Raw genomic sequence first — 14261 nt, forward strand, 5'->3', positions numbered from 1 at the left:
CCATATATTATGCTTCATAGTTTTAAAACTCCGACTCGACCGAGGATCGACTCCAACTCCGACTCCGAAATGGTAATGACTCAGCCGGCTCGATTCCAATGACTCGGTCGTTGTAAAAAAATACATTAAATATTTATTTATTTTATTAAAAAACATAATTTTAAAGATTTTAAACATAGTTTTAAAGATTTTCATTCATGTTTCCAAACACACAGCATTATAATATAGATGGAAGACAACATATGATCAAAGTAGGCTCATGAACCAATCCATTTTATCAAAATGGTACCCAATGGCAATACATAGTCAACTGTCATACATGATCAAAGACTCAAAACAAAAAACACATAACCAAGGAGGCTAGAAATGGCCTCTACAACAAAAGTAAACTGTGACCAGACTCCAGTACTAGTACTACAGCTACTAGCTTGTAGCTACTGCCAGAGGAGCCAAGATCATGTCGATCAATCTCTGGATCATCATCAGAGTCGGACAGGGGGCCCCATGGCTCCTCATCATCATCATCTCCAACTGCAGCTGTAGAAGTGGTACCACTAGCAGGCTGTGCAACTGCAGCAGATGCAAGCTGAGATAGAGTAGATATGTGACTGCGCTTCTGTCGTGGCTGAGCAGAGGAAGCACCTACAACTGGAGTCCTTGCTGGTTGTGAGACTGAGGCCGGTGGATTGGGATCTGCATTCAACTGAACAACATGTTCAAGTTCAACTGATGTCTTGATATCTAAATCTAAATCAAGATCCTCATCAGGATAAAACTCTGTTGGACGACTCTCCACTACCCAATTTGATGTTGGATCAATGTCTTCCAACACAATGGGATCTGAATCAGGTCTTTTGTTTAGCAAATGGTTTTGTCTGAGCCGGATGTTGTATTGGACATAAACTAGATCATTTAACTGTTTTTTATCCAAACGATTTCTCTTTTGTGTTACCTGGGAGCAGGAGCAAAAACGGGAGCGGGAGCGACATTTTCAGAAGCACCTAGTTTGGGAGCGAATCCCAGAAGAGTTCGACAACCAATGTCACTAACATCAAGGTACATAGAGGGATTGGTGCTCTTGATTAAATACGAGTTCCATACCCTAATACATGACAAAATTCAATGGAAACATTGCAATCCTCCAATCCTGAAATCCTAAAAAACTGATAAGTCGTTGTATTTTGAATGAAATCTAAAATTCTACTTTCTCCATATGAAATCCAATGAGGTTGAAACCACTCTCAAACATCTTGAGTCATTTCATGGTAATGTTAAAAATTTAAGTAAAAGGATGAAAATGAAGATTAAGGAGAATGTCACTTTTACTTTAAGAATTTAACATTACCATGAAATTTGAATAGCATATTAATAGTAGAGAGCATTTGAGTGTGTTAAATAGGGTTTGGGAGGGGGAATGGACCCCAAATAACATTTAGTTAATTCATAAAACACCTTGAAGTCCAAACCAATCAGCAAACCCCTTAAAATTTCATTAAAATAATGTTAAATCGTTGTTTTAGTGGGTTACGGGCCGTTGTTTGTGACTCGGCCGAGTCGGTACGGGAAACGGCCGAGTTGGCCGAGACAGCGATGACTCGGCCGAGTCATGGCCGACTCGGCCAATCGAGCCGTTTTTTTTACCGTGTCACCCCGGAGGGCAATGGAACGGACCACTCGGCCGTCTCTGTTTCGAAACGGCCATTTTTTAAAACTATGCTACCGAGTTCAGAGCTACCGATTTCTACTTCCTACTGCACCAAGCTATCATCCCTGATCCAACACTGAAGCAGTACCACGAGGTACTTTTTTGATCTACTGAACTACCTGCCCAATCTGCGTCTGTGAACCCATTCAATCTGACGTCCTCTGCTCGGGAGTATTTCAACCCATATTCGACTGTTCATGCACATACCTAAGAATGTGTTTAGCTTTCACCCAATGCACCCTTTTTGTTTCCACCATGAATTGACTAAGAGTGTTGACAGCAAAGCAAATGCCTGGCCTAGCGTTGACCAGATACATGAGCGATCCAATGAGTTGTCTGTACAAGGTGGGGTCCACTTCCTTGTCTCCTGATGCATCTATTTTCTTCCAGTTGGTGGTCATGGGAGTAACCATGGGTCGACAATCTTGCATTCTGAATCCCTTCAGAATCTTTGTAGCATATCTTCCTTGCCCAAGGAAGATCTCCCCATTCTTCTGTCAAACTTCCAACCCTAGAAAATAACGGATCAACCCCATGTCCTTCATGTCGAATTCAGCTTCAAGATTCTTCTTGCAATCCTGTATGAACCTGGATGACCCTGTTAGGAACAAGTCATCCACATATAATACCAGAATAAGTGGCTCATTCTCTACCATCAAATAGTAGAGATTGGGATCAGCATCACTTTTGACAAATCCCAACTACTGCAAGTAACTATCAATCCAACCATACCATGCTCTGGGTGCCTGCTTGAGCCCATACAGGGCTTTCTTTAATCTGCAAACATGAGTTCTCTTCTCATGAGTTTCGAAGCCTTCGGGTTGTTCTATATACACCTCCTCTTCTATCACCCCGTTCAAGAATGTTGTCTTGACATCCATCTGGTGAATCTCCCATCCCATTTGAGTTGCTAGGGATATAATGGATCTAATAGATGTGTAATGGGCAACTGGGGCGAAGGTCTCTTCATAGTCTATTCCTTCTTTCCGAGCGTACCCCTTTGCCACGAACCTAACCTTGTACTTCTCTATACTACCATCTGCAGCATACTTGATATTGTAGATCCATCTTGATCCTACGACTGATCTATCCTCTGATCTAGGTACTACTTCCAGACATCATTCGTCATGATAGAGTTGTTCTCTTCTACCATGGCATCCACCCAAACTTGGTGTTGAACAGCTTCCTGAAAGCTAGAGGGTTCTTCAACCTAAGCTACCACTGCCTGGTATCTGTCAGGTTGTCTACTTTGTCTTTTCTTGGTTCTAGGAGCTCCAACAAACTCCTTTGCATCCCTCAATGTCTGTTGTAATTCTTTGTTGGTTCTACCACTAGTGGTGGGAGGCTCAGTCAACTCCTCCTCCTAATCTTGTTGTTCCATCTGCGGAGAACTGTCTAGATTTCCTCCTTCTGAGGAAATACTGGTACTTATCACTGTACTCGATGCAGGTGTTTGTCCTCCTTGTTGCCCCTGCTGCTCCAAGACTAATGGAACATCTGCTGACTGACCTTTTGTTGGCATCTCTCGAGATTTCCTGAAATCTCTATCCTCCATGAACTTTGCATCTCGTCTCACTACAATCTTCCTGCTACTAGGAATGTAGATTCTGTATGCCTTTGAAGTCTCGCTATATTCTACGAGATACCCCGGCTTTGTGGGGCCTGACCCAGGTTCAGCATTAGTTAGCCAAACAAATCCCTACACTATTGGCCCTTTCGACATCAGCCCGGGAGCGCGAACCAAAGTCTCACCCAAAGCAGTATAGGGGGATGTTGGAACCAAGTTTCCGCACCCTGAGATGGTCGTCATGTCGGTTTATACCCTTTGTTCCTAGTTTCGCACAAGTCACTAAGCCTTAGGGCTTTGTCAGCCTACCCTTTATTCCGCCCTTCAGTACCTCCGCGAAGGTGTACGATTTACCTTCGCGCAGCCTTAACCCGTGATCCAGGTACTTTCGCGCTACTATGACAGCGTATTGTATAGGTTCCCAATTATCTTAAGTGTTTTACTTATCTTACTAATCAATCACAGTTAGCGCCGTGTAAACTGATATTCTTACTTGCGTTCAATTAACCAATATAATCACATATATTCGCGCATCACATAAACATTGTAAATTAAACCCAAAACGCAATATAACCAGATGTAGTAACAGGAAATAAATACACAGAATTTGCAGAATACTTCTCTTTATTGATATCTTCAGTTTAATACAGACTCTATCCGCCCTGCGCACACAGCTGCAGGGGTCCGCGCACTTAGCTGTGAACTTCCACCCTAGGCCTCTGCGCACTCAACTACAGAGCCTCTACCTACGCTAAGACCCGAAACACTTAGACTTCTCTACCAAGACTCCAGAACTTGTCTACTTCTAACTTACTCAAAAACTACTTAGAGCTTACTTACTTAGCTCCTTTTATACAATCCCATGGTTCATGGACCATGGGTAGATCTTTACAGCCGACTTTACACTTTACAAAATAAGGGCAGACAACCCTTTATGACTCTTGACACCTTCGTGCTCCGCGACCACAAAATGCAGAGACTTTACAACTTTATTACAAAATTTGTCCCAAAACATGGGCTTTTAGCCCCAAAACTGTCCTTGGGGGAACCCGTTCCCAACAGGCCCCCAACACAAACATGGTGACTCGCCCTCGAGTCACTCTGTAGGCGCGGAGATCTTGGCGCGAAGACCTCCCAGCTCAACCTGTATGACTGCAACCTCGGCAGTGCACTGTGCAATCGCCTGCTTCGCTTCTTCAACCAACTGCTCTGTCACTGGTCCTGAACTGTCAGCCTGAAGCTTCTGCTGAGTTGCTTGCAGATTAGCAAGCTTGCCTTCAATAGAGGTCGTGACCAAATAAGCCTCATCCAGCCAAGGCTTCAATCGCGCCTTCAGCACTGCCTCCTTGTGTTGCGCTGCATCTACCTGTTCTTTCAATTGTTTGGCCTCCTGCAACTTTGCCAGTCTTTGCGTGAGAGCGACGGTTCGCGTTGTGCCTTTTACTTCGTCATAGCGCTGCTGCAATTCTCGCGCTTTTTTAAGTTGATCACCTTGTTCATGTCACTGCACTCAGTCCAAGTGTCTGTCCTCCTTGCTGCCCCTGTTGCGCCTGGACTAATGGAACATATACTGACTGACCTTTTGTTGGCATCTCTCGAGATTTCCTAAAATCTCTATCCTCCATGAACTTTGCATCTCGTCTCACTACAATCTTCCTGCTACTAGGAATGTAGATTCTGTATGCCTTTGAAGTCTCGCTATATCCTACGAGATTCCCCTTTTTTGCAATTTGATCCAATTTAATGCGCTTCTCGTCTGGAATGTGACAATATGCCACGCTTTCGAATATTCTGAGATGACTGACTTCCGGCTTCTTCCCTGTGAAGACTCCTTCGGGCATTTTCTTCCCCAATGCTTTATGAGGAGTTCTAATCTGGATATACACCACTATGTTGCAAGCTTCTGCCCATAAAAACTTAGGTAAATCCTTATCATACAACATAGCTTTGGCTGCCCCAACAATAGTTCTATTTTTCCACTCTACTACTCCATTCTGCTCCGGATTATGAGGAGTTCTAATCTGGATATACACCACTCTGTTGCAAGCTTTTGCGCATAAAAACTTAGGTAAATCCTGATCATACAACATAGCTTTGGCTGCCCCAACAATAGTTCTATTTTTCCACTCTGCTACTCCATTCTACTCCTGATTATATGGAGTTGTCCACACTCTTTTGACGCCCTCCTTCGCGCAGAAATCTATGAAGTCTTTGTCTGTATATTCTCCACCATTATCTGAACACAATACCTTTATCTTTTTCCCTGTCATATTTTCAACGAGAGCCTTAAACACTTTGAATCGATCAAAGACTTCATCCTTGGTCTTTAAGAAATGGATCCAGATTTTTCTAGAGTGATCAGCAATGAAAGTGACGAAGTATTCGCCACCACTAAAAGTTCTTGTGGACATTGGACCACATATAGCTAAGTGTATCAATCCCAATACACATTCTGCTATTGTTACTTCTGGAAAAAGCTCCTTTAGCATACTTCCCTAGCACGCATCCTCGGCATAAGTCATCATGCTCACTACTAAGAGTTGGTACTCTCGTAACAGTCTCTCTGAGCAACATCAGTGCTCCATGGTGTAAGTGTCCCATTCGCCTGTGCCATAATTCATTTCGTTCATTTTCACCATTATAGTTGCTGCCTATCAGTGCCCGTGGAGACTCAAGCTGCAACCTATACAATTTGTTGCTTCGAGTCCCAATTTGTCTCTTCTTCTTCCAGCTTGGATGCTTGACGTATACTTTTTTTCCTATGAAATATACATCGTATCCCTTGTCCTGTAACTGGAACACTGAAATCATATTCATTCCTAATCCTGGCACATGCAAAACATTGGTGGCTCGGATGTTGTTCCTTGCTTCCGTTTGAAATGTTATGGTGCATCTCCCTACTAGAGTACATTTCGTTATGTTTCCCATAGTAATCTAGAAGTCCATTTGTTCTTCTTAATAGCTCGAGAAATGTTCTCGTACTCTAGTCATATGAGCTGAAGCCCCGCTATCAATGTACCAAACATCTGTTGACGTTGAATTTGTCAGGCATGCAAATTCTTCTTCTAATCTGGTAGATAATTCTGAGACACTTTGAGTATCCATCTTTGTGCTATTTTCAACCGATTTTCAATGCTACCCTGCCCCAGCAACTGTTGCAGGAAAAACTGTGTCCCACTTGAGAAACCCCTCTTCACTGAATCTTCTGTTGCATTATTCCTTTTGTCATTGACAGATTTGATCAATAAATCTTACCTCTCTGTCGACTCACTTAGAGAGAGCTTTACCACGAAAATCCAGTCTTCCTGGGTTGAACCACGCAAACCCCTTGGGGATTCGAATTACTGCCCCTGCAGAAATTTCGAATTATTTTCTTCCTTCAATGTTGGGTCTTCCGGCCCTTTTCTCCTTGCTTTACCTCAACTCTGATACCATGTGAAAATTTCTAAATAGAAATCCAACTGCAGTGATTAATATTATTTCTTCTACATATTATCTCATAAATAAGTTATTCTCAATGTTCACGGCAAATATCAAAATAAATTCTATTGCAGCCCTCACAATTAAAAATATTGTGGGAAGTAAATGCAAAGAAAAAAACTGGCACAAATACAATCACAATTACACAGATATTTTGGACATCGTCCCCGGAAAAACTCAATGTGAGAAAAATGGTGCAACAGATGAGAGTTTCTTTATTATTCTTCAACAAAATCTCATGTACAAGTTACAACCAGCAGAACAAAAGTAAGAAAATTTACAGACGCTTCCTAACAAATCTTTCATCCTGGAGAAGTACTCCTTTTCCCTCTTAGTCCTTCTTCATCCCTCTGTGTCATTTTTCCCACGCTGGCCCAAGGTCAAACTACCCAAGCAGTGCCAGCGTCAACCTGCCTCTGCGCTGCCTCTTTTTGCGTCATAGCGTTTGCGTTGTCTCTCCTTGTTCTGCGTCTTCTCGCCTTGCACTCTCGACTGATGTTGATGCCCTCTCTTTCTTTCTCACATGCAACTCTCCCTCTGATTCAATTTTCTCTTGCCGAACTTCGACCAATGAGAAAATCGATCTTACTCAAGTAACCAAGTATATGCCTCTGATGTGTTCTCCAAGTGCCCATCAAACCTCCTCTTATAACCCTCTCATTGATCAATCAATGGCCCAAATTAAATCTTAATCAATGGCTAGGAACATATTGACTTGATCTTCGCCTTCTTCCAGAAGTTTCACCCACAATTTAGATTAATAACCATTAATTATTTTAATTTCCTAAGTTTAGACTTAGGTTCCCATTAAAAATAATTAATTATTTTAATATAACTGTCTCGGGTGGAATTTCCAAAAATGATTTCTGGGTATTGGAGAATACATGTGTCTAAGCTTCCCTGCAAAACTTGAGATTTAGAGCACATCCAATGGTACCATAAATTAACACGAACTTCTTGTGAGAGGGTGATGATCCAAATGACTTCGACTAGCTTGTATTTATAGTCTTCTTGTGGGTCGAATAAGTGTCCTTATGACGACTTGATCTTCTTCTAGGCCGACTTGGTGTGGAGGATACATAAATCATATTTGACTCAATACTTCACCTTTTTACATGATTCAAAAGCCCAAGAAGTGTATCTTTAAAAGTACAATGACTCTATTGACTCGGAATAAATCCTAGAAGTCCTCAATAGGGACTTTGACCTAAAACAAGGTGACCCAAGCATGAAACCCATGCTTTAATAAGTCACAATAATAATAATAATACTTCTTTTTCTTTATTCTTTTGACAAGTACATTACATGATGACTCAAATACATTAAATGAAGACCGAACCTAGTTACATTTTCCAACATTTATTGCTTAAGATTCATCTTATTGCTAGGTCGTGGGTACAGCAAGAGATTGTTGGGATTTTCGGAGGTCATATTTCCCATTTGCAGTTCATATTTTCTCAGCAATTTTAGCCATCATTTGTTGGGTCGTGGCATCAAAAGGAGGGTCAAACCAACCTTCAAGTCTGATCCTGTATAGTAATTTACAGCCGTGTAAGGGGGCATCGCAATGCTATCATCATCTCCTATTTAAGCATGCCATTAGCCATGGCTGTTTATGGGATTCCAGAAACCTATTGCTAACTCAAAGGCTCCTCCAGCATGTAATTCCAGGTCAGATTAATAAAACAAATCAGAATATATTAGCTGAATTTGTTTGTTGTGGTATTTTTGTTTGTGGTATGATGGTTAAGTTACCTGTTTAACGAGAAGGGATTTTACAGTGGTATTAATAAATAGATATGTTATATTGGTTGAATTTATTTGCTGCAATATTTTGTTTTGTTATATTGGTTGAGTTGCTTATCGCGAAAGAGGGGATTTTACACGATGTGTTGCTGTAACAAGCTCCCTTGAGCGCTTGAGCCCAGCATCCCGTGTTCTAGTGAGATCTTTGTTAAGGAAAATCTTACTAGGTGGATAAAACAACTTTCACCTATCTCTAAGAGCTCGAAGTAGATCAAACACAGTCCTGAATCAAATAAAAAGAGTAGAGTCGAACCCAAGCCAAGCCCTATTAAGGGTCACATCAAGGAGATCTAGATTATATTTAGGGAGTAAAGTCCCAACGACCATGGGGTTTGAGGATGGAAGAGATAAAGGTATCCCTTTCACTTTGAGGTTCAATTCCTATGCTCGTCGGGTACAATCCTTCATAAGGTTTTTTTTTTCCCTGTGGGGGGGTGAGGGGGGTGGTCTTTATCCCTTCCTCTAACTACCTGTGCCCATGAGTTTATAAGAGTTTTCGTTTCATGTTTAAAGGCAGCCTGTTAAGATCTAATCTCCTCCTGCTTGTTTTTAAGATAAGGCCTTTTACATGTAAGGTATCACTAGGAGAGAAGTGGAGGGCATCTTTCTCCTTCTTGTCATTAAGCCTCTTTGCAGAATCCTATGTATTGTAGTCTGGAATCCTTGTGATTAACTTACTGCTAGGGTCTTCCTTAACAAAGGGGTCTGTCATCGTTTCCCCTGGCCCGGCTGCAGATAAAGAGGCATCTACACCCTCTAACAAAGGAGAAAGCCAAATAATCTGTGTTGAAGTCATGCAGAGGCTGGAGTGGAGACTTGCCTAGAGGCATCTATGTCATATGCTAACTCTCTCACTTTTGGTCTAATATCGTTCTGCCTCACCACAGCCCTCAGCCCTTCACCCATTGATTTCTCTACCCTACCAAACATTATACTGCTGTACCATACTACCAACTTATAATTCCAATTGGCTGTCAAATTCAAATCTTCCAACAAGACCAGCAAATCACAGTAACTAAGCTGTGGATCTTCAACAAAATGGTTGCAGACGCTTGTGGGATACAGACACAACAGACTACAGATGAGTGCATACAAGGACCCAATGAGGCACAAAGAGGTTTAACAAGGAATGAAGGGTTGAGTCAAGCCGCAGGAAAATGGGTGCAAACACTTGCAGGATATGAATGCAACGGAATACAGATGAGTGCGTACAAGGGCTTAACAAGGCACAAAGGGGTTCAACAGGGGACGGGAGGGCAGAGGGTTGAGTTGAGCCGCAAGGATGGGCAAATCAATTCATCGATCAAGCAATCACAAGAGCTAGAGGGTTGTTCGAGCTATGAGTTGACCAAGGATTACCTCAAGAAACTTCAAGATCCGATATTTTCTACTCCTGCAGAGTACGACCAGAGAAGATTGAAAAGGGGCCCTACCACAAGTGACTGATGGGACAGACTTCAACAAGGGTCTGACGGTGCATGAAGGGGCTTGATAAGGGATGACAGGGAAGATAGTAAAGTCCATCTGAGAGTAGAATTCTATATTAGAGTGGTAATACAATTAGGGGCCCGGGGGACAACAGGGCAGAAAGTAGAGTCGAGCCATAAAAGGTTCCCTAAAAGTGGCATACCCAAGATGAGAGGTTCCCTAAAAGTATACAATTCAGATATGAAGGATTTCTAGATTCATTCTCTAGTTACCTTTGATGGTAGCATACAAATATTTGAGGGCAGCAAGGGCACTGTGTCATCTCCAAGGAAAAGTGCTTCCTAGCCTTGGCAAAAAATAAACTGTCAACAAACATATTACAGCAGAGGGTCACTGTAATGGGCAGCGAACATCTCCCGTGTGAAATCAGCAAGGAAGTCCCTCAAAGAAGGAAGAACACTTGGGAAATACATGCAGAAGATGGATCTAAAGCAGGGACATAAAAGAAGACCCAGTAGACAAAAAGGAGGTGAAAAGCTAAATAAAAGGATGCTGCAGGAGAGGTGAATGGCAGGAAAAACAGCAATACCAAAACAGTCAGTTTAACCCCTCAATTGAGATCATGGAGTGGAAAAGACACAAGCTCACACAATTTAAGGTGTGAGACAGGTTGATGTAAGGAACCCAAAGAGGAATGGGATAGCAGGACTTACTAGGTTTGCAAGTCAGGGGAAGTAGAGACGGAACAACAGTTCAAGCTACAATGCAAAGCATATAACAACATCAGAAATGGAAAAGGTATTTCATAACAGACTGCTGGAAGAAATCGCAAGAAGGGCCTCAAGGATGATGCATCTAAGGGACAAACTGCTACAAGAGAAGCCAACAGGAGTAACAGACCCACCTCAGGGGGGTGCCCAAATAAATAGCCAAATGATTTTATTCAAGAAAGGCCCCAAAGAGAAGTTCCATAGACTTTATTTTGCTTCCTTTTCCTTAGTATAGCATTTTTTGGACTTGACTTTTCATACATCTGTAAAGGCTTGGCCTCACAAGGGTCTAACACTCCATCCCATAGACCATACAATGTTGAAGACATTAACAGAAGTTCTCTCTCTCTCTCTCTCTCTCTCTCTCTCTCTATATATATATATATAGAGAGAGAGAGAGAGTTAAATACATGAAATGCGATGTGACTGACCACTCATATAGTCACACTTATAACATAGCTCCTAGCTATTAATTAGGTTTACAATACATGGTAATAAATATCTCATGAAGCTGGGAAACTACAAATGGAAATGAACTTATAACTACAAAAGAAAATGTATATATATATATATAGATAGATAGAAAGAGAGAGAGAGAGAGATGATGAAGAAGAACATATAAAGATAAATAAGTTTGTGGGGGTTGCATATCTATTTACCATATCATGCTGGGGAATGCCCTCAGTAATGCAGACAACCAAGTCCAGCTCAGCATTCATTGCTTCCAAAATAGCTGCAGCAGCAAATGGTGGTGGTACATAAATGACTGATGCATTTGCCTTTGTTTCAGCCTTTGCTTCTGCAACCGTATTAAAAACTGGAAGGCCCAAGTGTTCTGTTCCCCCTTTTTTAGGTGTAACTCCTCCAACCTATATGAAATAAAAAACAAAGATATGTATCAGTAACTATAGCCTAAATTCTTAATCAAATAAAAAGAAACCAGGAAGCATGCACCTCTAAATAGTCAATACTAAATTCTACATCTAAGGATGAATCTAGATAACAATTCAGCTAAGAAGAACCACCATCAAAAAGACAGTTTGAGAAAGCATGGTCAAGACTCGAGCAAAGCAATCAACAAGAAATAATTAACAATAGTGATTCAAAGAAATGGCATTATAGGTACATGCAATTTCTTAATAAAGAAATAAAGATGTTTCATTGCTGAATTTTGTCTTCCTAAGTTACCACATCTGCTTGGGTTACATCTATGATCTGTGTTTAAACTTTACAGGGATGAGATCTGGATCCAGCAAAAAACCATTTTCAGATTGGATACACCAGAGATTCTGCCCGAGATCTGTTTCAGGACTTGGCGTATCATCCAAAAAAAATCAAAAAAAAAAACTAATCAAAAACACATTTAAAATAATAATAAAAAGGCAGAAATGTGAGACCCTAAAACCCTAACTTTTGCCTATAAATTAAACCCTTCCTCATTCTATAAACCACCAATTTGAGTTTTCCGTAGCTCTTTACATATGCAAGTGTCTGATCCGTGCAATATATGCAATACATAGCATGAATGTGTGCAATATGTGCAATACATATCATAGATGTGTGCAATATATACACACTCATTTTGGAAGTTAGATCAAGTTCAGCAGCACAAAAAGTTGGTATGTCGAAGACATGGTAGGTGAAAAACTTAAAAATAAAACATCTGAGAATCTAATATCACTCCTATAGGCACTGTGTACAAGCGTGAAGGCCATAACTAAATGCAACACATAGGATCAACAACACCTTATTTGTCATCCAATTTCCAATCAATAAACATACGATCTCCTATACCCTACCCCACACACACAAAAACATTTATGTAAGCCAGTGTAGCACACATGGATACTCTGCTCACTAGAGAGGTAATGGCATCCAAAAACAATTATATGGCATAAAATATAAACAGGTTATTTGCCTGTTGTACATATGGATACAACTTTCCTGGAAATTCTCTTCTGATCCCAAGGATGTCCAGGACTTTGCTTGGTGTAACACATTGACACAAACTTCTTGCCTATTGGCAACTAGTTCCAACAAAACAATACAAAAACTTCAGGCCAACTAGAGAACAACCTGGCTGGGAGACTGGAAAAAATTGTTGCGATATTGAATTAGGATGTTTGTTGTTGCAAAGGTTTCACAGGATCCTGGCGCTTCTCCGTATGCAAAGCATACTCAATGCGTTTCAGAAAAGATGAAATGTCCATGCAAAATAACAATCCCTAATACAAGCTATGAAGCACAAAATTTTAGTTAATCATAAATAGGTTACGAATAGACCATTGGTACATACTACGTTCCTAAACAATTAAAAAAAACACCACTGCCCAGACTCCAAAGGTTTCCAAAGCAGCAAGATTACACTTCACAGAAACTTTTACCTGTAGTACTCATTTTGAGAACCCCCTTCAAAGCTTCAAACATGGCTCATTGTGTGTGTGTGCATGTGTATCTTGTGTAAGTACCAAGTCAAAGGTATCTTATTGAGTTTTCTATGGGTGTCGATTCAAGGGTAACCTATGTTGTCAATATTATACATATGAGATAAACATATGTGACCATGTAAATTACTACTGAGGACCCAAGGCCAAGACCCCACTATTTAAAGTGAATGTGAATAGCAAGTAAACTATGTATATAATTTATTTATTTTCCTAAATTGAACCCCATGTCTGAGATATGCATGACGTAGTTATATAATATACAAGTACTTTAAACATATAAATAATGGCTGAGGAAAATATGAGGGCTATGACAAGCATTATTGGGATAAGGAGACATGTGGCTTGCCCAAGAGATGCCTTGAGATAAGTCTAACATATACACTTTTTCCATGCAGATTTTATCATTCTATGTATAGATACTACCGTTTGGCAATTTGCAAAGGCTCCAATCCGTCACATTCACATTCCTGTTCTGTGTCTCATTCACACTTCATAGCATTGGTCATGTCCATCAAGCCTCATTGGTTCTTTTCTGTTATTTTATTATTCCTCAAAATATATGTGCATTCCAGCAATGCAGAGGGTCATAACTGTTGTTGTTGCTTGCTTATTGTGTAAGTGTAGGAGGATGAATGTGCATGTCTAAGTGTGGTATGAATATATTGTGTGATTATCCCTAGTTCAGTCAGAATGCTTGAGACAAGTTGTGACCAGTCTATTGCAATTTCCTTGCATCAATGGAGGGATGGCAATGTGAAGCAAAATTAGAGCATCTTGTGAGGCAGTTAATGACACTACAACCCAACACATAGATTGGGTAGAACAGTATCTCCAGGCAGGGCATGATAAGGCCGAGAACTGTTGATTGGAGTAAAGAAGTAAGGATTCTGCTTGCCTAGGTGCCAAAGCTAGCAGAGGGACCCACAAGACAGCCACTTAGCAGAATATTAATTTATTTAACTATTTCCTAAAGTTAGGAAAATTTAAATTCCTAAAGTCGACTTATGATTTAATCTCAGCCCTTCATCAAGATCTAATCTCAGCCATTGAGATTGATT

At 40.8% G+C, this 14261-nt stretch overlaps 1 protein-coding gene across 2 annotated transcripts in view; it reads right to left on the minus strand.

Moving 5' to 3' along the window:
* Nucleotides 1-14261, minus strand: part of LOC149186035 (succinate--CoA ligase [ADP-forming] subunit alpha-2, mitochondrial) — a 230683-nt gene that overhangs the window by 174185 nt on the left and 42237 nt on the right. For both annotated transcript variants that reach the window (XM_089410865.1, XM_089410864.1), the window contains exon 2: nucleotides 11416-11625. In XM_089410865.1, the coding sequence (XP_089266991.1) occupies nucleotides 11416-11625 (210 nt within the window). The remainder of the gene's footprint in view (nucleotides 1-11415; nucleotides 11626-14261) is intronic.

Source organism: Pinus tabuliformis, chromosome 3_1 (genome assembly GCF_031772625.1).
Source record: "Pinus tabuliformis cultivar Carrire ecotype Pingquan chromosome 3_1, CPIR1, whole genome shotgun sequence".
Taxonomy (NCBI): domain Eukaryota; kingdom Viridiplantae; phylum Streptophyta; class Pinopsida; order Pinales; family Pinaceae; genus Pinus; species Pinus tabuliformis.